Genomic DNA, 24,354 nt, shown 5'->3' on the forward strand with positions numbered 1-24,354 from the left:
CTTACAGCAAGCAATTTTTTTTAAAAAAAAGAATCAATTGAGTTACTTGAAGTCATTTTTACCTCTTTAGCACCTCTTATAAAATCTATCCATTGTATTTCACCATGATTGGAGAAAATTTCATGAATATCTTCTCTGCAAGTCTGATCAGCAAGGTCACCAGCAAACTTCAGCAAACACCCTGTTTTTTCCTCGAAGGATTTCTTTAGAATAAAAGAACATTTAATATTTCCATGCCTTCCATCACTTCCAAAATGTTTTTCAATAGCTATAACCTGTACATCAGATCAGATCAGAAGATACAATTTACTAACTTCTATGCAGACAAATACCTTGCAAGTCTCAGTCAGTTATAAGAGCAGAGATTGCACCAAGTCAGCAAGGAGACTGTTATATCCTTAGCAAACAAATCAGGCAATATTGACATGTGCAGCTGATGCATTGAGAGATCCAAATAAGATTAAAGTGCACACAATACATGAAGAGCATGCTGCTTCTACATTTGTTCAGTACTGTACATGGGCTGCACACATTTGTCACTTTAGTCAGAACATAATTCTTTGAATAAAGATTCGGTTATCTCATAGGTTAGGAAATGAGATAATAAGAATAGTTCTGGCATTCCTAGGTAGCGTGATCTGCATCAAATCTATATTTCTTGATACCTAGCCTCATGTTTCCATTTCAATCTTCAATTATAATTGATCTACATGTCAAAGTCTGAGGAAGATTCATTTGAGAAGTTTAGATCTAGTGGAAGTAACATTTGGAACAGCTGTTAATAAACAATCTAAGGGCAAATATGCTCAACTAATTTAATAATTAAAAAGGAATTATTGAGCTAAAACCACAATGAATGGTAGATTAAGATTATGTGAAAAACAGAAGACACATTGAATAAATTGCTGCTACATAAAAAAACTATTTGAGGTGTATCTGGTGCGCAAGTTAGGGCTATTCTTTTCCAAGGTTCAAACCACTTAAGCAACTGACAGAAAAGGTTATATTTTTTTTAAAAAGCATACCATTAAAATGACTAGGGCAAACAGCTTTGGCATTTATTAGAAGTAACCATCATATCAGTTAGACAGCAGAAATAAATTCTGCCATTAGTGGGTACGACGTGGCTTTTACAGAAACATGGCTCCAAATGGATCATGAAGGGTTATACTTCAAACATCGACTTCTCCACCTCCTGATGCTGCCTGACTTGATGTGTTCTTCCAGCCCCCTGCCAGCCCAAATGGATCAGGGCTGGGAACTAAATATCCAAAGTTATATCCAACTGAAAAGACTGCCAGGGAGGTGGCGTTGCCTTATCAGCAAGAAATTCAGTCAGGAGGAACATAGAATAGGAAGGCACAGAATCATGTGGGTAGAGTTGTGGAACTGCAAAAAGTTTAAAAAAAGACCCTGATGGGAGATGTGTACAGGCCTTCTAGCAGTCGTCAGGATGTGGATAGGAAATGAAGGATAGAAAAGGCATGTAAAAAAGGCACTATTACAATTGTACAAGGGATGCGGAGATGATGTTTTCACTACAAGAGAGATAAGGACCCAAGGGCACAGCCCCAGCGTGAAGACATAACCCTCTCAAACAGAGATCAGCAGGAATTTCATCCGTCAGAGTGTGGGAATCTGTGGAATGCATTGCCAAACAGGGCTGTCAAGGCCAAATCATCGAATATATATAAGACAGATGGGTTTTTGATTGGGAAGGGCAATGAAAAGCTATGGGGAAAAAGGCAGAAGAATAGGGTTGAGCCACGATTGAACAACTTAATTCCGCTTCTATGTCTTTATATAGAGTTGCATCCATTGTTTGTGCCAAATAAATAAAGACAAGACGACTTACTTTGTCAAGTGCAGCATCACCACCTGCATGGTCTTTCTCACTGAAAGGAAAAAATGTAAAGCAGATTGGTCAGTAAACTTAAATGGGGATGGTTTGTAAAACATGGATAATTCACATTTCCTCAGCAGAGCCAGTAATAAAATCCAGTTTTGTCTGAAGTACCAAATTATTTAGACAGCAAGTTAACTTTTTTTGGGGGTGTGCAGGACACAAACAAACAAAACTTGTTTGCAATTGTGTCTTTAAAACAAAAGAAAATGGTTTTAAGTGACTTCATGCACATTGAAGGTACTCTTTAAATAATGTGCACACTAGAAACCAATTTAGAGTACATCTGGGTCAAAAGAACCCATTTTCTCAGTAGAATAAATCCAAAACTCAAAATATAGCTAATACCATTATGGAAAAGAGTTTAAAATCTGGTCTCAACCCAAGGCCTCAATCCATACTGCCACCCCAATTTCGTAGCCACATTTAAAAGATCAAACATTTAATTACAGTTGCTTTTTTCCTCACCTGCATCTCATTCACTCACCCTACCTCAAAGTTCAAATACTCTGGTGTGTCTGGCTCGTATAAGTGTGGAAAGTGTGTGCACGTTCGGCTACTGACAGAGCATATTGCAGCACTGATGAAAGAACTCGAGGACCTTAGGCTCATCCAAGAGAATGAGATCTTTCTGGACAAGATCTTCACAGCAAAGTTATTACACCGACCATACCAGAAGACAGAAGAGAGCAGACGATGAGGAAGGCAGAGAGGAGACAGGTACAAGAGATCCCAGGGAAAGTACCTGTGAGGAACAAGTTGAATCTTTTGGAAACGTAGAGACAGATGACACTGCCAGTCCACGAGGCGGCCAGGTTTGTCAATCAAAAGTTGGCGTGGAGGCAGAGCGGAAGAGTCAGACATCACACAGAGCCGTAGGAATAGGGGACTCCATAGTGAAAGGAACTGACCAGGCTTTTGTGGCAGCAAGCGGGACAAGGATGATGAGATTAGATTACTTACAGTGTGGAAACAGGCCCTTCGGCCCAACAAGTCCACACCGACCCGCCGAAGCGCAACCCACCCATACCCCTACATATACCCCTTACCTAACACTACGGGCAATTTTAGCATGGCCAATTCACCTGACCCGCACATCTTTGGACTGTGGGAGGAAACCGGAGCACCCGGAGGAAACCCACGCAGACACGGGGGAGAACGTGCAAACTCCACACAGTCAGTCAGTCGCCTGAGGTGGGAATTGAACCCAGGTCCCTGGCGCTGTGAGGCAGCAGTGCTAACCACTGTACCACCGTGCCACCCAACTGTACCACCATGCCGCCCTGGTGTGTTGCCTTCCTGGTGCCAGGGTTAAAGACATCACAGAGTGCAGGAAATCCTCAAGGACGAAGGTGAAGTGCCAGAGGTGGTGGTACATGTCGGCACAAATGACGCTGGGAAGAAGAGGAGGAACATATTACAGCGGGACTTCGGAGAACTAGGAAGAAGACTGAAAAGCAGGACGTCCAAGGTGGTTATCTCCGGTTTGCATCCAGTTCCTTGAGCTGGTGAGGCCAGAAACAGGGAAATAATGGACTTGAATGTGTGGCTGGGGAACTGGTGCAGGAAGCAAGGATTTAAATTGTTGGATCACTGGGGTATGTTTTGTGGTAAGCAAAAATTATGTGAGAAACTGTTTGGACCTTAATAGGTTAGGGACCTGCATTGTGGCAGGCAGGTTTGCTACTGCAACACAGCTACGTTTAAACTAAGTAGCACGGTGGGGGGGGTGGTGGGGGAGGGAGGGAAAGAGGGGACAAACTGGATGTTTAAGAAGGAAATTTAGAACAAGGGAACTCAAGAAAGACAACTGTATGAATGACGCAGAAGACTCAAAAAGGGATCATGCTGTAAGGTCAAGTGAAATAGGAGTTGATGGGAAGAGGGAGGGCAGTAACAAATTAAAAGTGTGTATATATATAAAAAAAAAACCACACACACAGTAAGGAATGATATTCAGTCCCTTGTGCAGGGGGACCTAGAATCAGGTGATGTAGAGTCAGTATGGATAGAGCTGAGAAATTCTAAGGGTAAAAAGACCCTCTTGGGAGTTATCTACAGGCCCCCAAACAGTAGTCTGGATGTCTGATGCAAGTTGAATCAGGAGCTGAAATTGGCTTTCGCAAAAATGTTACTATAGTGGTTATGGGGGATTTCAACATGCAGGTAGACTGGGAGAATCAGGATGGTATTAGACCTCGAGACTTTGTGGAGTGCCTCAGAGATGGATTCTTAGCACAGCTGGTGCTGGAGCCCACCAGGGAGAAGGCAACTCTGAATCTGGTATTGTGCAACAAACCAGAATTGGTCAGAGACCTCGAAGTGAAGGAGCCATTGGGAAGTAGTGACCATAATACAATAAGTTTCAATCTGCAATTTGAGGGGGAGAGGGGGTACAATCGGAAGTGACAGTACTTCTGTTGAATAAAAGGGAACTATGGAGCTATGAGGGAGGAGCTGGCCAAAGTTCAATGGTGCAATACCTTAGCAGGGATGATCGTGGTGGAACAATGGCAGATATTTCTGTGTATAATGCAGAAGTTGCAGGATCAGTTCATTCCTAAAAGGAAGAAAGATCCCAGGAGGAGGCATGGGTGGCCGTGGCTGAAGAGGAAAGTTAAGAAACATATAAAGTTAAAAGAGAAAAAGTATAACATAGCAAAGATAAGTGGGAAAAGAGAGGACTGGGAAGCTTTTAAAGAACAACAGAGGATTACTAAGAAGGAAATACGCAGAGGAAAAATGAGGTACGAAGGTAAACTGGCCAATAATATAAAGGAGTATATTTTCAAGTATGTGCAAGGCAAAAAAATGGTTAGGACTAAAATTGGGCCCTTGAAGACAGAAACAGGGGAATATATTACAGGGAACAAAGAAATGGCAGAAGAATTAAATGGGTACTTCAGATCGGTGTTCACTGGGGAAGACACAAGCAATCTCCAAGATAACAGTGGCTGAAGGACCTGAACTGAAGGGAATTTATATTTGCCAGGCTTTGGTGTTGGAGAGACGGTTAGGTCTGAAGGTTGATAAGTCCCTGGGACCTGATGATCTACATCCCAGAGTACTGAAGGAGGTGGCTCGGGAAATCATGGATGCGTTGGTGATTATTTTCCAGAATTCGATAGATTCGGGATCGGTACCTGAGGATTGGAGAGTGGCTGATGTTATGCCACTTTTTAAAGAAGGGTGGGAGAGAGAAAGCAGGACATTATAGACCAGTTAGTCTGACCTCAGTGGTGGGAAAGATGCTGCAGTCTATTATAAAGGATGAGATTACAGCACATCTGGATAGTAGTAACAGGATAGGACAGAGTCAGCATGGATTTACGAAGGGGAAATCGTGCTTGACTAATCTTCTGGAATTTTTTTAGGATGTAACTCTGAAGATGGACGAGGGAGATCCAGTAGATGTAGTGTACCTGGACTTTCAGAAAGCTTTTGATAAAGTCCCACATAGGAGGTTAGTGGGCAAAATTAGGGCGCATGGTATTGGGGGCCAAGTACTAATTTGGATTGAAAGTTGGTTGGCTGATAGGAAACAAAGAGTAGTGATAAACAGCTCCATTTCGGAATGGCAGGCAGTGACCAGTGGGGTACCGCAGGGATCAGTGCTGGGACCGCAGCTTTTTACAATATATAAGATAGTATTAGTAATAATATTAGCAAGTGTGCTGATGATACTAAGCTGGGTGGCAGGGTGAAATGTGAGGAGGATGTTAGGAGATTACAGGGTGACCTGGACAAGTTAGGTGAGTGGGCAGATGCAGTTTAAATGTGGATAAATGTATGGTTATTCACTTTGGTGGCAAGAACAGGAAGGCAGATTATTACCTAAATGGAATTAATTTAGGTAAAGAGGCAGTACAGAGAGATCTGGGTGTTCTTGTACACCAGTCAATGAAGGCAAGCATGCAGGTACAGCAGGTAGTGAAGGCTAATAGCATGCTGGCCTTCATAACAAGAGGGATTGAGTATAGAAGCAAAGAGGTGCTTCTGCAGCTGTACAGGGCCCTGGTGAGACCACACCTGGAGTACTGTGTGCAGTTCTGGTCTCCAAATTTGAGGAAAGACATTCTGACTATCGAGGGAGTGCAGCGTAGGTTCACGAGGTCAATTCCAGGAATGGAGGGATTACCTTACACAAAGACTGAAGCGACTGGGCTTGTATACCCTTGAGTTTAGAAGACTGAGAGGGGGATATGATTGAGACGTATAAGATTACGAAAGGATTGGACACTCTGGAGGCAGGAAACATGTTTCCGCTGATGGGTAAGTGCCGAACCAGAGGACACAGCTTAAAAATACGGGTAGACCATTTCGGACAGAGATGAGGAGAAACGTCTTCACCCAGAGAGTGGTGGCTGTGTGGAATGCTCTGCCCCAGAGGGCACTGGAGGCCTAGTGTCTGGATTCATTTAAGAAAGAGTTGGATAGAGGTCTCAAGGATAGTGGAATCAAGGTTTATGGAGATAAGGCAGGAACAGGATACTGATTAAGGATGATCAGGCATGATTATATTGAATGGTGGTGCAGGCTCAAAGGGCAGAATGGCCTACCTCTGCATCTACTGTCTATTGCCAATGCAAACAGTGTACAGTTTTCATAAAACAGTCGCAAATTTGTAATCACTTACGTTTTTTTGTTTTTTGCTGTCTTATGTAGTTTCCTTTCTTCAGCTTTCTTTGCAAAGTAAGATTCCCTTTAAGAAGGAAACATGAAAACTGATTTTTAGGTGTATCAATCCATTCAGATCACTCAGATCAAACTTCCACACTATGATTATTTTAAGACAATTGCACATATGATACTACAGAAACCGGACACAACAGCATTTATTTGAAGAGACACCAAAAATGCAATAACTTTGTACATTTGCCACCAAATTAAACACTTGTTAAACTTTGAATCTTATGCTGATTGCATAATGCTGGAATATACTTTGTTGCCAAGAGAAAGACTTGAACATGTTCAGTTATGAAGAAGCCAGTGTAAAAAAGTCAAAAACATGGAACCTCCGGAATTCAAAACAAAGGCCAAGGAATCAAGACTCATCTAGAAATGCATCATGGCTGGGAAAAAAATTACCAAGTATGTGAAGACCAAATATGAACACCTGTAATAATTCTTATGATTTTATCTTTGATCATGATTAAAGAAAAATAAGTGAAAGATATCCTGAAGAAGTGTGTTGGTAAATGTTCTCAAATTTGGTAGAAAATTCAAAATCTACAGATCAATTCCTAAATTTGCATCAACTATTCATTTAAGAGGGCAATCACAAAAACAAACCAACTTTTTAATCCAATTGCCTGATTCTGACTGAAGTATTCTGAAAAATAAAAACTTATTTTTAAGCAATATTATTTTTGTCCAAAATTAGTACTTGGATTTGTATATTAACATCTCTATAATTAATAGATAAAATATTAGTTCAGATTATTATTTACTGGACATGTAAATATATCAGACTTTTGGAAAGAAAACTTTAGAAGGAGACTGACTGCAGCAAGAAAACATTGCATTTACAAAGTACACATGACCCAGTTTATGGTTTAATAGTTATTGGACTCGAACACAGACAAATCAATCACAGACAAAACAGCTTTTGCCCATCTTCTCTGCTCTGAAATCGCCCCAAAGACCAGAGTTAAAAGTCCATTGGAGAGCTCATCACCACAGGTGAAAGATTCCTAAAGGGAGAAGTCATTATTGGTGCAGCCCAGGTTCTTGAAAAGATTTCACTATCACTACCGTCTCCAGACGGATAATTTAGCCAGCTGTAGATCTGAGGTTGCTGCACTAAAATCTGGACAAATAGTATTTTCTTTCCTCTGAACCTAACACTGCAGAGCATTTACGCTATTTCTCCAAGATTTGGACTTGGAGGGTGTATTATTTATCAGGACAGGTAGCTATATATTTTTGCGTAGTTTAAAATGTTTTAGTGAACTTGGAATAAATTTTGTTTCCAAAAACTTAACTTGCTTCTTAAAGAATCTAGCTAATTAGATTGTTAAAGCTATATATAAATGAATATAATTAATAATATCTCATCCCTTTTAAAATTCAAACTTTATTGGGCCAAAAGTGGGGCAAGGAAATCAGTTTACCTTCCTAACGTTATATTACAACAAAAGGTTATTACCTCCAAAATCAACTGGATTTCCAAGTGCTTTGTCATTTCAGAGAAGCCAACAGCAAAGGTCACTTTCAGTTTTCTGGCTGACTTTGCTTTCCAATCAGGCACTCAATTAAGTTAACTTTCCTTCAGTGAGCAGCAAGAGTATATATCTAGATAAACTCAAACAAGGTATGTCAAAAACATACATACTTACTTGAAAAGCACAATCATATCATTGTCCTTGTATTTCAGCCCTGGGGTTTCTACAAATTTTGTGGCCGAATCTACACTATCAAAGACAACAAACACTGATCCCTGTGAACAAAAGGAACAGAACAATTCAGTGTTTAAATACAAACTATGGAAATTTTGGGGGTTGGGGGGGGGGGGGAAAAAAAAAAAAGAGGGGGAAGAGAAGGAAAGGAGAAAAATACTGACCTTGAACTGCCTCTGCAGTGTTCTTCTCATCTGTATATTCTCCACGGGCCCAGTTTCATCAAACCAACCCTTAATCTCATCAAGTGTAGCACTCGTGGGAAAGCCTTTCTGTTCATTGGGAAGACATGACGTGAAAACAGTAAAGGAGTGGAAAATATTAATTTACATTTAAAGTTTAAGATTTTAAAGTATTTTCTATTCAAGCATGAGTTTCTCCCAGCTTAGAAAACACAGAATTGGATGTAATGATACGAAATCCTTTAGTGAAATGTCAATATGTAGGATATCACGAATAAGTTAAACAAATTCTCAACCTTCATTTAATACACAACATACTATATATTTTGTTAAATTCTATAGTTTATAGGATATCAACTTATACAATGAAGTATACTCCTACTTTATATCACTGTTTGATCACAAGGTCAAATCAGTAACATATTCCAAAGGAGAAACAGTCCCACTCTAGACTACTCATGTTCAATGCATTTTTCAAAAAAGGCAAGAGAACTACGAAAGTTCTAGTCCAGCATTACAAACAAAGGATGAAACAACCTCACTCTACTAAACAGCTAATTAAAATTAAGAAATTGAACATATGACCATAAACAACGAACTAAATAGTTTGTAAATTTCATTTGATTCACTGCAATACAACATTTTAGCAACCATTTCAATATCAGGAAATTTTCTCACCAAAACGGTTTCTACCAGAATGATCAACCAAGTAGCAATCTTAACTGAAAATTCAAAATTGAGAACGTTTTCCACGTGAACAGATAAAAATCAATGTTTCTCACCCACAAATACTTACAACATATACAGATCTAGCTTTCACAGAGTTTTTATATTCTTCAAACTCAGGTACAGGCTTGCTTGGAGAACGACGAATTTTGCTTTTGTCTTCACTTATTTCCATAAGTCCACTTTTTGATTTCTGGAGACCTTCTACTATCACAGTGAAATCTGTCGTTAAACGGCTTAACCTGCAAAACATTCAATGGTCAGAGACTACTTATATCACCATTTGTCTTAAACAAGAACTACAATTGTTCTTACCTGTTAAATTTGATCATGGTTTCCAGGGGTATCCAACCATCATCCAACTTTATCTGTTCTTTGAGAAATTTATCTCGCGGCAAGTTGTGATCACCAAAATAATACTGTACAAAGACAACAAAATAACTTAGTTGAGAAGCTATCAGGAAGGATTTCTAATTTATTCTGTTATTTAGACAGGTCAAGCAAAAAAAAAATTAGATTGTGACATTAACTGTAGAGTTTCTGAAAGAAACACTGATCATCATGATCGACAATTAATGATGATCCAGGAAGAAAGGCATTTACTGAGGAAAAAAAAGGGACAGCAGCAGCATGAATGTGAACTTGATTGAAAGACTGGAAATAATGGCAAAATAATTTCTCAGATTGGAGGAAATTATATACTAGTGGAACAAGTGATTTTCTTCATCTACATTAGTGAGATGGAGTTTGATTTACTGGGCACAACTTCAAGAGCTGACAAAACTTGAAAGCATGTGAACTGTGTGGAGGATACTGGTCAACTTTTAAGAGAACTTGAACCAGATGATGGAAATGGGAAAACAGAAAGCAAACTAAATTTAATGCAGTAACGCATGAAAGTGTTACTTCTGGGCATAAGAACAAGGCAATACAAAGGATACAGTTGAACAGGGTGTAGTAACAGATCTGGGGATAGATACTTTTAAAACATGTTCAGACATATCCCAGACTTTCTAGCCCAGAACAGGGACCAATGTGTTCAAACAGGTTATGACAACGACAACACTGGCAGGACTTTAAACCAGACGTTCTGGCCCATAAGTAAGGATTTACCCTGTTCCATAAAATCTCCCTACTACATACTCGAAATGTTGAGGTGACAGCCATATGAGAAAGCAATATGGCACATGGGATCTTGGTCTTCATAAAGACAAACCCAAGCAAAAGCATGAGGCAACTTCTAGAAATCACAGTTCAGTATCATTAAAGGAAGGATGTAAAAACTTCTGATGAAAGGGGTTTGTCTGAAACGTCGATTTTCCTGCTGCTTAGATGCTGCCTGACCTGCTGTGCTTATGCAGCACCACTCCAATCTTGACTCTGATCTCCAGCATCTGCAGTACTCACTTTCAGGTGCAAAAACTTCAGACAGGGTACACAGAGAGAAAGCTTACGAGATTAAGGATGAAGGACCTAAGTTATCTCAATAGATGGTAGAACACTGGATCATCCTGCAGAAGATGAGATTAAGAGGAGACTTTATAGATCAGCGTTTGGGACAGAATACAGAGAAAAACCTTTTGATTGGCAGAGGACTCAATGCCAGAGAACACAGTTATAAGTCCAGGACATTGGTGAGGCCACACAGTATTGTATTCAGTTTTCATCACCTTGCTATAGAAAGGATGTTATTAAACTGGAAGGAGTGCAGAAGAAATGCACAAGGATCTGGCCAGGACTCAATGGTCTGAGTTAGAGGGAGAGGTTGGACAAACTCAGACTTTTTTCTATAGAGTGGAGGAGACTGAGGGGGGAATCTTATGGAAGTGTATAAGATCATGAGAGGAGTGGTCAGGATTAAAGCACTCACTTTTTCCCCAGGGTCGGGGAATCGAGGACTATAGCACTTCAGTTTAAGGTTAGAAGGGAAGGAATAAAAGGGAACCCAAGGAGGATTTTTCTTTTAAACACAGGGTGGTAAGATATGGATTAAATTGCCGGAAGTGGTTGAGGCAGGTACATTAACAACATTTAAAACATATTTGTACAAATACATAGACAGGAAAATTTAGAAGGATATGGGCCAAGTGCAGTGAAATGGGATTAGCATGGATGGACATTTTGGTCGGCATGGACCAGTTTGGGGCAAAGGGCCTGTCTCCATGCTGTAGGACTCTGACAAGCTGCGAAATTCTAGGATAAGCTCAAAATGGTTTATACCCCAAATATTCCTAAGCAAATTGCAAGTGTGTTTTTCTACACTACCATTTATATACTTTCAACAAAAGCACACTTTTAGAAACAAGTGAGATATATAAATCCAGCCTTGTTGCAGCAATAAAACAACAAAAAAAAGCTACATTACGGGAGATACAAGGTATTCCACAACCAATTTCAATGAGATAGTCACTTGTTTGCTAGAAACAGTAATATGGATAGGAACATAGCTGTTCACTTTGTTCCTTTCAACACAATGTGGAGGTGCCGGTATTGAACTGGGGTGGCCAAAATCAGAAGTCACAACACCAGGTTATAGTCCAGCACGTTTATTTGAAAATAAAAGCTTTCAGAGCACTACTCCATCAGGTAGTTGGGGCAGGATACACAGGGCACACAATTTATAAGAAAAAAAAAGTGCCACACAACTGACATGTATTAATCAAACCTAGGTGGCTGTTAAGTCTGTAATCACTTAGAATGATGTAGATTTCAATTGATTAAAATGTAAATCCCAAAATTTAGTGCCCCAAGATTTTATTAGTATATAAAAAAAAGTGACCTCTCAGCTCAGACAATGCATTAAAGGAGTCAGGTTAGAGTCCATCTTGTCCCAACCTAGAGTCAGATTAATACTTCCAAAGTAGGAATTTAAAAATGTCAAATTAACAGACTGCCTACAGATTGTGCACTTTTTGAACAAAATAGAACGTATCCGCAAATACAAGTCTGCAACCGTTCAACACAAGCAGAACAAGAAACCGGAAGAAAAATTACCTTCATATTTTTTGCAAAGTAATGCTTGATCTACAGCTCAAAGACCACACAGCAGCACTTTTTTTTTGGGGGGGGGGGGGGGGGGGAAAAAAGGTGTGAGGAGTGAGTGAAAATAGAGGAAAATGAGCAGAAGCATTACTCATGAAACCTACTTTAGTTACTGATTTGGTCGATTCATTCCACCATGTAATAACAATAACCGTAAGCACTGGAATATTTTAACCTCAAAGAACTGCCATTAATTTAGAAAGACAGTCAACAAGGGCAGTTTTCAGTGTCTTTATCAAATAAAAATATCATCCCACTGTTCATATGGATTACGTACTTCAATCTGTTCACATATCTTCTTCTCTAGAGGAGTTATTTCTTGAGCTACTTCATTTGCTGCCATTTTAGCAATCTACACAAAAAAATGCATATTAACTACAATTTATTTCATAAATGAAATCAGTCCACGATCAAGCTGATTATTCCTTAACGGTCTAAAATTATGATTAACACTTGGCAGAAATTTTTAGTTAATTGTAACTAATGCACTTAAGAGAAATGATGTGGCAGGCAAGCGAAATCTAGAGTACTGTAATTAGAATAGAATTTAATATTTCCCCAGAAATACTTGATATTTATAAAAGGTAGTCACTGATAGATGAAATAAACTTAAGTTTTAAAAGTCATCCTTGAGAACATATACATTATTTGCAAGGCCAACATTTTTTTAAAATGAGCTCAACAAGTGGACAGCCACAGTCTTAAAATGTTTTAGTTCTTGCAATAAATGTCCACCCCCAGAATTATACTCTAAGTCCCAAGAAGTTGACCCAGCAGCAAAAGTGGATTACCACAGTCAGGTTCAGACAGATTAACCATTCTGAGCCTCAACTGCCTTAATCATGCTTACAGGAAAACAGTGGTAGTATGCTACATCTGGGCCAGAAGCTCTGGGCTCAAGTCATGCTTCAGCTCATGATGGCCAGAGATATCCAAAACATTTTATGCTGTCCTCATTGTGCAAAACAGGTCTCATTTTACATTGAAGTCACTACTTGACAGAAACAATTGAATGATTTATTCAATTTTTACTGTTCTTTATATAACTTACATCATAACCTTAAACATCTTAAGGTTCACATTTGGTGTTCAAGTAGTAATACCCACATATTTACCATGTAACAAAATACAGTTTATGCAATGCAAATGCTTCAGCACTAACGGGAATTCAAAATAAACATATAAACCAATCTTAAAAACTGGCAGAGATTGAGATTTACAATTTAATTTAGTTTAAATGTTGCCAAGGAAGTTACAAGATTGATAAATAGAACTTTCAAGACGCTGAAGGCTCCGTTTATCCTCACAAAATGTAACTTCAAATCTTAAATTATTTGCCTGTATGTTATGAAGAGAACTTTGAATTGACTCAAGCCTCAGAATGCTGACAGCAGTTCCTATAACTCTACATTTGTCAGATAATGTATGGTAGCTCTTTCTTAAAATAATTCTAGCCATAGAATTTTTAATAGTTTGTATTTTAGGATTTAAGAACATGATAGTGACACACAAGTCCCTTCCCAATCAGAGAATTTATATTCAAATTATTAAAAGCACTTGCTTTCGTGCTTCCAATTTAAGGTGGCAAGATAACAATTACGTAAATGAAGCAGCATATTTTATTATCCATTAAAAATTTACTGCATCTGTAAAAATGAAACAAACTACCACATTACTACAAACGTTGTACATCTAACAGTGTCTGCTTTGTCCTGGTACATCAGGAGTAACACGAGGTTCCCAGATTATTGAGGCAGTGTCTTTGCTTTAGGATGACTGAGCTTTTCACACCACTCAGCCCAATTTAAGTGAATGAAAGTTGCAACATGAGCTGGCAAGTGCACAATTTCTTTATCACAATAAAATATCATCCCACTGTTCATATGGATTACGTACTTCTATCTGTTCACCTATCTTCTTCTCCAGAGGAATGGTTTCTTGAGCTTCTCCATTTTCTGCCATTTTAGCAACCTGCACAATGAAAAAAAATGCATATTAACCATTTATTTCATATCTGAAACTAATCCATGATCAAGCTGACTATTCCTTAAAATCATGAAATTATGATTAACACTTGGCAGAAATGTCTAATTAAAACTAATGTGCTTCAAAGACAAATGATGTGACAGGCTAGTGAAATCTAGTGCTGCAATTTAGAATATGATGTAATACTTCCCCAGATTTTGCACTGAAAAAATAAATTTTAGTTTTAAAAGTCTTATTTGAGATATATACATCAATAGCAAGGCCAACATTTTTGTGCTTTTTTATTTAAAAAAAAAGCTCAACAAAGTGGACAGCTGAATTCTTAAACTGTTTCAGTCCTTGCAATGAATTAGGTTGTTGGTCCCAAGATGTTGATCCAGAAGCAAAAGTGGATTCCCACAGTCTGATTTCAGCCAGGTTAACAAATTGGAGCCTCAATTGCATAACTCATGCTTACAGCAAAGCAGTAGTAACTTCCTACATTTGAGCCAGAAGCTCCGGGCTGAAGTTATGCTTCAGCTCATGATGGTCACAGAGATATCCAAAACATTTTATGCGGTCTTCGTTAGGCAAAACAAGTCTCAATTTACATATAGTGTGCTACTTGAATAGGATCTTAAAAATGGTTTCTATGTTACATTAAACTAATTCAATTTGGCTTTACTGTTTTTTGTACAACCTTTCACATCAAAGGTCCACAGCTTGATGTTAAATAAATCATTCCTATATATTTACCGTATAATAAAATACAGTTTATGCAGTGAAAATGTTCATCACTAATTGGAATTCAAACTCAACATATAAATCAACTTAATAAATTGGCAGAGATTGGAAATTTTAATTTAAATGTAGTTACAAGTGTTGCTAATAAAGCTAAAAAAGATTGGTAAATAAAACTTAAGATGCTGAAGGCTGTCATCCTCATGAAATGGAACTTCAAATCTTAATATTTGTCTGTACGTTATAAAGAAAACTTTGAATTGACTCAAGCCTCAGAATGCTGACATTTCTAACTCTACACTTGTCAGATAAGCATGTACCATTTGGAAATTCTTGTCGATCTCACTTAAAATAATTCTAGCCATCAAATCTTTAATAATCATTTATGTTTTAGGATTCAAGAACAAGATAATGAAAAACAAAGTTAAGTCCCTTCTCAGAATTTAAATGTGGACTGTATTAAACACATGTGCCTTCCCATGTCCAATTTAAGGTGGCGAGTTAAAAATTATGCAAATAAAGCAGCGCACTTTATTATCACTTAAGAATTTACCACATCTGTGAAAATGAAACAAACTACCATGTTACTACAAACGTCGTACATCTAACCAAGAGTCTGCTTTGCCCTGGTACATCAGGAGTAACACAAGGTTCCCAGGTTATTGAGGTAGTGTCTTTGCTTTAGGATGACTGAGCTTTTCACGCCATTCAGCCAATTTAAGTGAATGAAAGCTGGCAAACGCACAACTTCTTTATCACATCAAAATATAATCCCACTGTTTGTATGGATTACGTACTTCCATCGGTTCATAGGTCTTCTTCTCCAGAGGAATTGTTTCTTGAGCTTCTCCATTCTCTGCCATTTTAGCAACCTGCACCATGAAAAAATAAATGCATATTAACTATTTATTTCATATATATGAAACTATTCCATGATCAACCTGATTATTCCTTAAAGGCATAAAATTATGATTAACACTGGAGAGAAATGTTTATTTAATTAGAACTAATGCACTTCAAAGACAAATGATGTGACAGGCAAGTAAAATCTACAGTGCTGCACTTAGAATAGAATTTAGTATTTCCCTCGATGTTGCACTGAGACAAAATAAATTTTAGTTTTAAAAGTCGTTCTTCAGATATATACACATCACTAGCAAGGCATACATTTCTTGTTTTTTTTAAAAATATGCTCAACAAACGGACAGCCACATTCTTGAAGTGTTTCAATTCTTGCAATGAATTAGGTTGTTGGTCCCAAGATGTTGATCCAGCAGCAAAAGTGGATTCCCTCAGTCTGATTTCAGCCAGGTTAACAAACCTGGACCTCACAACTGCATAACTCATGCTTACTGCAAAGCAGTCGTAACTTCCTACATTTGGGCTAGAAGCTCCGGGCTGAAGCTCATGGTCACAGAGATACACAAAACATTTTATGCTGTCGTCATTGTGCAAAACAAGTCTCAGTTTACATAGAATGCGCTACTTGACAAACAATTGAATAGGATTTTTAAAATTGTTTTTGTGTTACAATAAATTAGTTTAATTTGGCTTTACTGTTCTTGGTATAACCTTACACATCCAAGGTCCACAGCTTGATGTTAAATAAATCATTCCTATATATTTACCATATAACAAAATAGTTTATGCAGTGAAAATGCTTCAGCACCACCTGGAATTCAAACTCAACACATAAACCAACTTAATAAATTGGCACATTTCAATTTAAATTTAGTTATAAACGTTGATAATGAAGCTACCAGATTGGTAAATAGAACGTTCAAGATGCTGAAGGCGGTCATTCTCATGAAATGTAACTTCAAATCTTAAAATACTTGTCTGCACGTTATAAAGAAAACTCTGAATTGACTCAAGCCTCAGAACGCTGGCATTTCTGTAACTCTACACTTGTCAGATAAATATGTACCATTTGGAAATTCTTGTCGATCTCACTTTAAATAATTGTAGCCATCAAATTTTTAATAAGCATTTGTTTTAAGATTCAAGAACAAGATAATGAAAAACAAAGTCCCTTCCCACTCGAAGAATTTAAATGTAGACTCTATTAAACGCACGTGCGTTAGAGCGTCCAATTCAAGCTGACGAGTTAAGTTATTTAAATAAAGCAGCGTATTTTATTATCATTTAAGAATTTACCACATCTGTGAAAATGAAACAAACTACCATGTTACTACAAACATTGTACATCTAACCGAGGACGTGCTTTGCCCTGGTACATCGGGAGTAAACACAAGGTTCCCAGGTTGTTGAGGCCGTGTCTCTGCTTTAGGATGACTGAGCTATCCACGCCATTCAGCCCCATTGAAGTGACTGAACGAAAGCCTGCGCCACGACCTCGCAGACGCACAAACTCTGCACTGCCTTCACTTTATCGGGGCGGCCCAGTGAACGAAAAACCTGCTCACAACCGAGTAGCATATTTCCCCTCTCCTCCCCCCCAGCTCACCCTTACTGCGCAGACAAGAACAACAAGCGTTGCGGCCTATAACAAAAAAAAACTCTTCATCACTAACCTATTTGGCTCTGGACACGCTGCACCGTCCCCGCCCCGCACCGTTGTTATTTAAAGTCTCTCACACAGCCCAACAGGCACCGCGCTAGCGGCAACGTACTGACGACATGACGCTAGCGCGGTGCCTGGAGTCGCGCAGACGCAAGTTATCGTGAGTTTGAAGCTGGAAGTTGTTGATGGATAATTTGCTTGGTAGGTATCTTCAGGTAATGCTTCTAGGTGATACTAAATGTAATTAAATAAATTTTGAAAATGGATTGCCATTGATTATGTGCTGAGATATAACTTGGTAGACAACCGGACTCCCAAGAAACACTGGGATGGTATTTACCAGCCAGGCTGTTGGGATATTGGAGCCCAATACCATATTATCTGCTTTGTATCCAGGCACTTAGTACTACGTACCCTTTAACTATTCTCAATTTTCTTGCCCCCATACATGCTCTTCACCTAATTAGTATAATGTATCATGTCTGTTCCAATATTCAATGGAATTATGGTTAATTGAAAACTTCGGTGCCTTTTACCCACCTCTTCCTCAGGACTGAACTTCACAAACGCAAAGTTAAAAATCACACAACACCAAGTTATAGTCCAACAGATTTATTTGGAAGCACTAGCTTTCAGAGCGCTGCTCCTTCATTAAGCGGTTACAGTACTCGCGGGGGGATACATTCCAGGACCTACCACGGAAGCGCGAAACTGCGGATAGAAGCAAACCCATTCATTTAATTGGGAACTGTACCTTCCTAGCAGCCTCCTGGTGCCTGGTTCTGATGTGTGGAGGAGCTGGTGGTGGACTGGGATGGGCAAAGTTTAAAAAATCACACCACACCAGATTATAGTCCCAACAGGTTTATTTGGAAGCACAAGCTTTTGGAGCACTGCTCTTTCTTCAGATGATTGTGGAGTAGGACCATAAAAATTGAATTTATAGCAAAAGATTAGTGTCAGACAGATAAAATTATATATTTAAAAAGTCATGATTATTTGTTAAATATCGAGGTTTGTTAAGTACATCATTTTACCTGCATGGCAATATAACCTTTTCATATATATTCCATGTCTTTTGGTCCTTCTCCACAACCACCTGAAGAAAAAGTGGCACTCTGAAAGCTGGTACTTCCAAATAAACCTGTTGGACTATAACCTGGTGTTGGGTAATTTTTAACTTTTTTTCCTGGTTCTGGAACATTCCCTATAATATGTTCTGGTGGCAGTAGACTCTGTGTAATTGAAACCATAGAAAATGATTCTGCAGATATGGGCATTACCCTGTAACCCAATATCTATCAATCTCTGCCTTAAGCATACTCAAAGGTTAAGGTTCCACAGTCCTCTGTGGTAAAGAATTCCAGAAGTTCACAAGCCTCTGGGGGGGGCACCGCTCCTCATCTTGACCAAAATTTCAACCGAGATATAATCTGTACTCGAATCCTCTGAAAAGTCTAACATTCGATTAGCCTTCCTAATAGCTGCACCTACATGTTAGCATAAATTACTTTTATTGGCAAAGATATCAAGGACATCCTTAAGAAATACTCTGCACATCTATTTCTCTTGCCAACTGGACGGACTTACAATTTTCCACACTATGTTGCAGGTGCTGTATTGTTGCCCTTTCACTAAGTCTGTCTAAATCCTCCTCAAATGTTTTACATATTCCTCAAAACACATTTTAACTTAGCTTAGTATTATCATATTTGGTCATCAACTCTAAATCATTCTCTATTAATGTTGTGATTAGCTGGTGCTGAAGTACTGTTCCTTGTGATATCCCACTCGTTGCAGCTTCCCAACGTGAGAATGACCCATTTATTTCTACTCTAGTTTTTATTCAGTTAACCAACATCATGATTGTATGGCTTTAAGAGTTAAATTTTGTACTTTTTTTTTACATATTGAAAGATTGAGACCAAGGTGACGAGCAGTCTACGTCAAAGTCAATAAAGTAAACAACTTGTCAGACCTTTTCTTTAAAAAAAAAGTTGGAGCAATAGAAGCAACCTGAATGGGTGGGACCAAGCTCCCACAGAACCAGGATTTTATTTTAGTTTTAGCCTTCAATAGCAGTTACTGGGGTCTTGAAGCTGGATATGCTAGCCCTTAGTATAGCTATAGTCTGGGATTCTCTTCCTTCTCCTACAATTACATGTGAGAGAATCTATTTTATAGAATTTGCCTTGCTGAGGGTGTTTTTATGGGATATTACTAGATTGGAATAGGCAATTAGAAGTAATTAATATACATATTATTTTGTTAAGCATTTTGATTGAGTTACAGTTAAGCCAGGTCAGTCCTTTTATTTTTATTCTACGTGTGTTTTAACTGTAATGTAAAATAAAGTTTATTTTGCTTAAAGTCGAGTCGTTTGACCAATCAAATTGTATGTGGACTGCAACGCCTGGCACTTGCCCTTACAAAAAGGAAAGTTAAGGTCTAGGCTGTCATCTTAATTTATTTTGAGAGGGTTTGGTCTGGTGCATAACATCAATCATTAATCCAAACCAATATATTACATCCTGTCCCATTTGTTTTAATGTTTCTAACCAGCCTCTATGATAAGTGACTCTCCTTTATCTATTTTGTTCATAACATCTTTTAAAAAAACTCCAAATTTGTCAAGCACAATTTTTTATTCACAAATCTATGCTGACTATACCAAATCAGATCATTTCCAACCAGGTGTCTATTTATTAAATCCAATTTGTCCAATAGTTTCTAATGTTTTCCCAATTACCTAAAAGACTATATCACTATGCAGACTTTTTATGCCCTCTTCACAACCTACTCCCTACCTATCTTTATGTCATTAGCAAATACCTGTCTAGAAATATTTTCCTATGTATTTGCATCCACTCTAATTTTGGTGCCATTGTAACACATTTTTAAAAAGGAAAGCGACAAGGCAAGTAATTGTAGAAACTACATTAAATTGTAGTTTAATGTCTATAATCAGTAAAATGGGTTTATTTTAAAGACTATAATAGCAGAGCATTTTTTTTTAAAATCGGATCAACCAAATTCTGTAAAATCCTTTCAAGAGGTGACAAGAAGGTTGCGTTAAGGATTGAGGAAATATATTTGTATTTTCAGAAGGCATTTAGTAAGGTACCACATGCTAGGTTACTTAATAAGACCCCATGGCTTTGGAGATAGAAAATATTAGCATGACTGGAGAATTAGCTAACTAATAGAAGACAGAATTGAGAAAGAGGGGAGTATGTTTAAGATAGGAACTTGTAACTGCTTTCATTGGAGTCACAATTACTTACAGTATACATACTATATATATTACTTGGATGAGGAAAGTGAAGATTTTATAGCCAAGATGGATGACACAAAAATAGATTGGAAGACAAGTGGTGAGGATCACTCGGTTTGCAAAACAATATAGATGGCTTAAGTGAGTAGGCAACATGTGTCAGATGAAATATAATGTGATATTATGCACTTTGGCAGAAGAATAGAGAAGCTCAGTATTGTTTAAATGGAGAAAGACTGCAAAAAGCTACAGCAAAGAAGGATTTGGGAGTTCTTGTGCATAAATAACATAAAGCTGGGATACAATTTTTCAGTAGGCAATAGGAAACAGGGAATGAAGGATAAAAATAGGTAGTCCTTGTTTAAACTAATATGAGCACTAGTCGGACCACAATGTGAATAGTTTTGGTTTCATTGGCTATGGAAAGATGTACTGACATTGGAGGGAATCCAGAGAAGTTTCACTAGGTTGATCCTAGTAATGAAGGGATTTTCTTAATGAGTTGAGGTTGAATTGTATTCGTTAGCATTTAGAAGATTAAATGGAAACATATAAGATTCTTAGGGGCCTTGACAGTGTAGATGTTGAGACTTTATTCTCCCTGCGGGACAGTCTACGACCAGAGAGCATAATCTCTGAAACATGGGTCACCTATTTAAGACTGGGATGAAGAAAAATACTTTCTGTCAGAGGGAAGTGAATCTGTGGCATTCATTAGGGCAGAGAGCTGGAGAGGCTGAGCTGTTAAGTATATTCAAGGCTGAGATAGATTTTTAATCAAAAAGGGAATCAAGGGTTATGAGACAAAGACAGAAATGTGGAGGTGAGAATTATTGGATCAACCATGATCTCATTGAATGGCAGAGGAGACTTGATAGAGACATAATGGTCTGTTTCTTCTCCATCACATCCTTTCTAAAGGTTCCCAGAAATTGACAAAATATTTCAGTTGAGACTAAACCATGTTTATATCAATTTATCATAACTTGCTTGTTTTTCTATTCTGTCCCCTGTGTGTAATGCCCAAGAATCCTGCATGTTTTAATAACTGCTTGCTCAATCTACCTTGCCATATTCAATGACGTGTGCACATGTAGTCGGATAATCCTTTGCTCCTGACCCCATTTAGATTTGTATCCCTTAATTTGTATTGCCTCACCTCATTCTTCCTATCAATATCTATCATTCCAAACTTCTCTGCATGAAATTTAATTTGCCATCTGTCCATACTTTGTCAATTGTGCCCTGTACAGCTAAGTGTAGGTTATTAATATTTATTAAGCAAAGTTAAGTTCCTAACAATGCCCCCTGCACCACAGCTATATCTTCTTTCGCAATAATTTGGACAGCACCTTCTTTCTTGATGATCATTTTGAGTTTAATCAAGATGGAATCGTGTTCCAATTATATAACAAAAGCATAGAAGTGAATACCAATCCAGGTCAGGGTAGGACACTGGCATATATGAGCAGCTCTTTGCTTTCTCCCTGCAAAGTGCCATGCTTTTTCTTGAGGTCTTACCAACTACCCAAGAATATTCGATTAAAATCAGCAAGATGGAAGTTGGGAGTTTCTCCCAACTAGAACCTTTCCAGTCTAAATACTTAGTATCATTTTTGGGGGTATACCTGGTGTTTGCTAGTGGCATGATCCCACGGTCCTCTAGAGGTTACACTTTAATACAAGATAACGAATAGCAAGTTGAGTTGTTTGTTCAATGTACACCTTTTGAGCTTAGAGAACGCTAAGGATTGTGTTAGGAGAAAGTGAGGATTGCAGATGTTGGAGATCAGAGCTGAAAATGTGTTGCGGGATAAGCGCAGCAGGTCAGGCAGCATCTTTCAGGTTTCCTGAAGAAGGGCTTATGCCCGAAACGTCGATTCTCCTGCTCCTTGGATGCTGCCTGACCAGCTGCGCTTTTCAGCAACACATTTTCAGCTAAGGATTGTTTTACCCAATATGTATTCTGTGCAGTTTCTCGATCAATTTTACTGTTGTCTCGAGATAGCCAATCTTCAAACTTACTCTTTGTTCATTTGTATCCCCTTTGTTCATTTCTGTCTGTTGTCAGTTGTTATTCTTGGAGCTGCTCATAAGTCAGTAATTCGGTCTTAATAGTTCAGTCCCCTATCAAAAGTAATTTACCATGGAATAATTTACTTATGTTTACAAAAACATCTCTCATTTCACATTCATACATTGGTTAACAACAATTTTTAAGCAGCTTTGTTAAATATGATATAAAAATAATCTTGTCATAACTTTGCACTATGTTTATTACTTAGATATCTATTGAGCCTTAATTAGGATATCCCATGTCCACTGAGTCATTGGTTTCCCTTCCCTCCCCCCCCACGCATTTAACACGGTTGGCATATATCAAGATACACATTACAGTTGATTTTAGTGAAACTGAATATAAGTCAGTTTCTAGTAAAATGAAATTTACACCATCAGTTTAATCCTGTAACTTTATTTCAAGGGAGATACTTAATGCATCTTTTATACATTATTCCTATTTTTACAATTACCAGAGAATCCATAACTAAAACAAATACAAACATGACCCATTTATTAAAACTGCACAGCAATTACATTTGTTTTTGATTATCAAGTTTAACTTGTATAACTAAGTTTTGACAATATTCTAGTTGCTGCTATGTCCACTGATCTGGAAATCCTCAAGCAGAGAAGAAAACATCACATGGTCATTCTCAAAGGCCATGATGGCACAGAAGAGACTGTAGAAGCGAGCAAGCCAGATAGACAAACCACAACTATGGATCAGGCTGAAGTGCAGTTCCATGAGGCAATCCTCTGGCTTGCTCGTCCCTTGGTCAAGTATCAGGAACGTGGAGTTGAAGTGAGGCCAAAGGTTAAACAGCCTTCACCAAGAATGCCAGTTGAGATTTAAAACACAATATTACAACACAAAAACGAACTACTTGGCCCAACAAATCCATAGTGAGGTACGTACCCCACATTAACATTTTTCTATATCTGTGAATCCTTTTAATTACCAATTTAGGCTATTTTAAAATATCAGTCTGGGTTTTGGATTTCCATGTATGCTTTGATCACATAGGCTAATGTTTTGACAACATGGATTTGAATGCTACATGGAACATGGCAAAGTTTGAATTCGGTTAATTAATCTAAAATTAAAAGCCACCCTGAAAACAATAAAAGTCCATCTAGCTCACTAATATCCTTTGAGAACGAAATCTATCATCCTGATCTAGCCTAAATGGTAGGATCCCGGATAGTACTAAAGATCAGAGGGAGCTTGCTGTATTTGTGTCCATAAACAGGTCAAGTAGATAGGGTGATTAGGATGCCATATGGAATACTGGCCTTTAATAGTTGAGGCACTGAATAGAAGACCTGGGAGGTTATAATGGAGCCGTGTGGGATGTTCGGCCATAGCTGGAGTACTGTGTGCAGTCTGGTCAACACAGTAGAAAGGGTATGGTTGTCCTGGACAGATTGCAGGGAAGATTCACTCAGATGTTGCCTTGGCTAGAGCCTTTCGGTGATGAAGAGAGACTATATAGTTTAGGGTTGTTTTCCTTGGAACAGAGAAGGCTGAGGAAGGATCT

At 38.2% G+C, this 24,354-nt stretch overlaps 1 protein-coding gene across 2 annotated transcripts in view; it reads right to left on the reverse strand.

The window, feature by feature from the left end:
* ssb (small RNA binding exonuclease protection factor La) overlaps positions 1 to 17,565 on the reverse strand; it is a 21,262-nt gene extending 3,697 nt beyond the window's left edge. The window contains exons 1-11 of one of the 2 annotated variants that reach the window (XM_060827273.1): positions 17,492 to 17,565; positions 15,755 to 15,829; positions 14,148 to 14,222; positions 12,529 to 12,603; positions 9,525 to 9,628; positions 9,280 to 9,451; positions 8,466 to 8,573; positions 8,242 to 8,342; positions 6,540 to 6,605; positions 1,856 to 1,895; positions 63 to 203 (exon numbers count right to left, since the gene is read on the reverse strand). In XM_060827273.1, coding sequence (XP_060683256.1) covers positions 63 to 203; positions 1,856 to 1,895; positions 6,540 to 6,605; positions 8,242 to 8,342; positions 8,466 to 8,573; positions 9,280 to 9,451; positions 9,525 to 9,628; positions 12,529 to 12,603; positions 14,148 to 14,222; positions 15,755 to 15,820 — 948 coding nt within the window. In that variant the 5' untranslated portion in view covers positions 15,821 to 15,829; positions 17,492 to 17,565. Of the gene's footprint in view, positions 1 to 62; positions 204 to 1,855; positions 1,896 to 6,539; positions 6,606 to 8,241; positions 8,343 to 8,465; positions 8,574 to 9,279; positions 9,452 to 9,524; positions 9,629 to 12,528; positions 12,604 to 14,147; positions 14,223 to 15,754; positions 15,830 to 17,170; positions 17,268 to 17,491 lie in introns of those variants that run through there. The other variant, XM_060827274.1, reaches the window with a different exon arrangement.
* Positions 17,566 to 24,354: the final 6,789 nt, after the last annotated feature.

The sequence above is a fragment of the Hemiscyllium ocellatum genome, chromosome 7 (genome assembly GCF_020745735.1).
Source record: "Hemiscyllium ocellatum isolate sHemOce1 chromosome 7, sHemOce1.pat.X.cur, whole genome shotgun sequence".
NCBI classification, from domain to species: Eukaryota; Metazoa; Chordata; class Chondrichthyes; order Orectolobiformes; family Hemiscylliidae; genus Hemiscyllium; species Hemiscyllium ocellatum.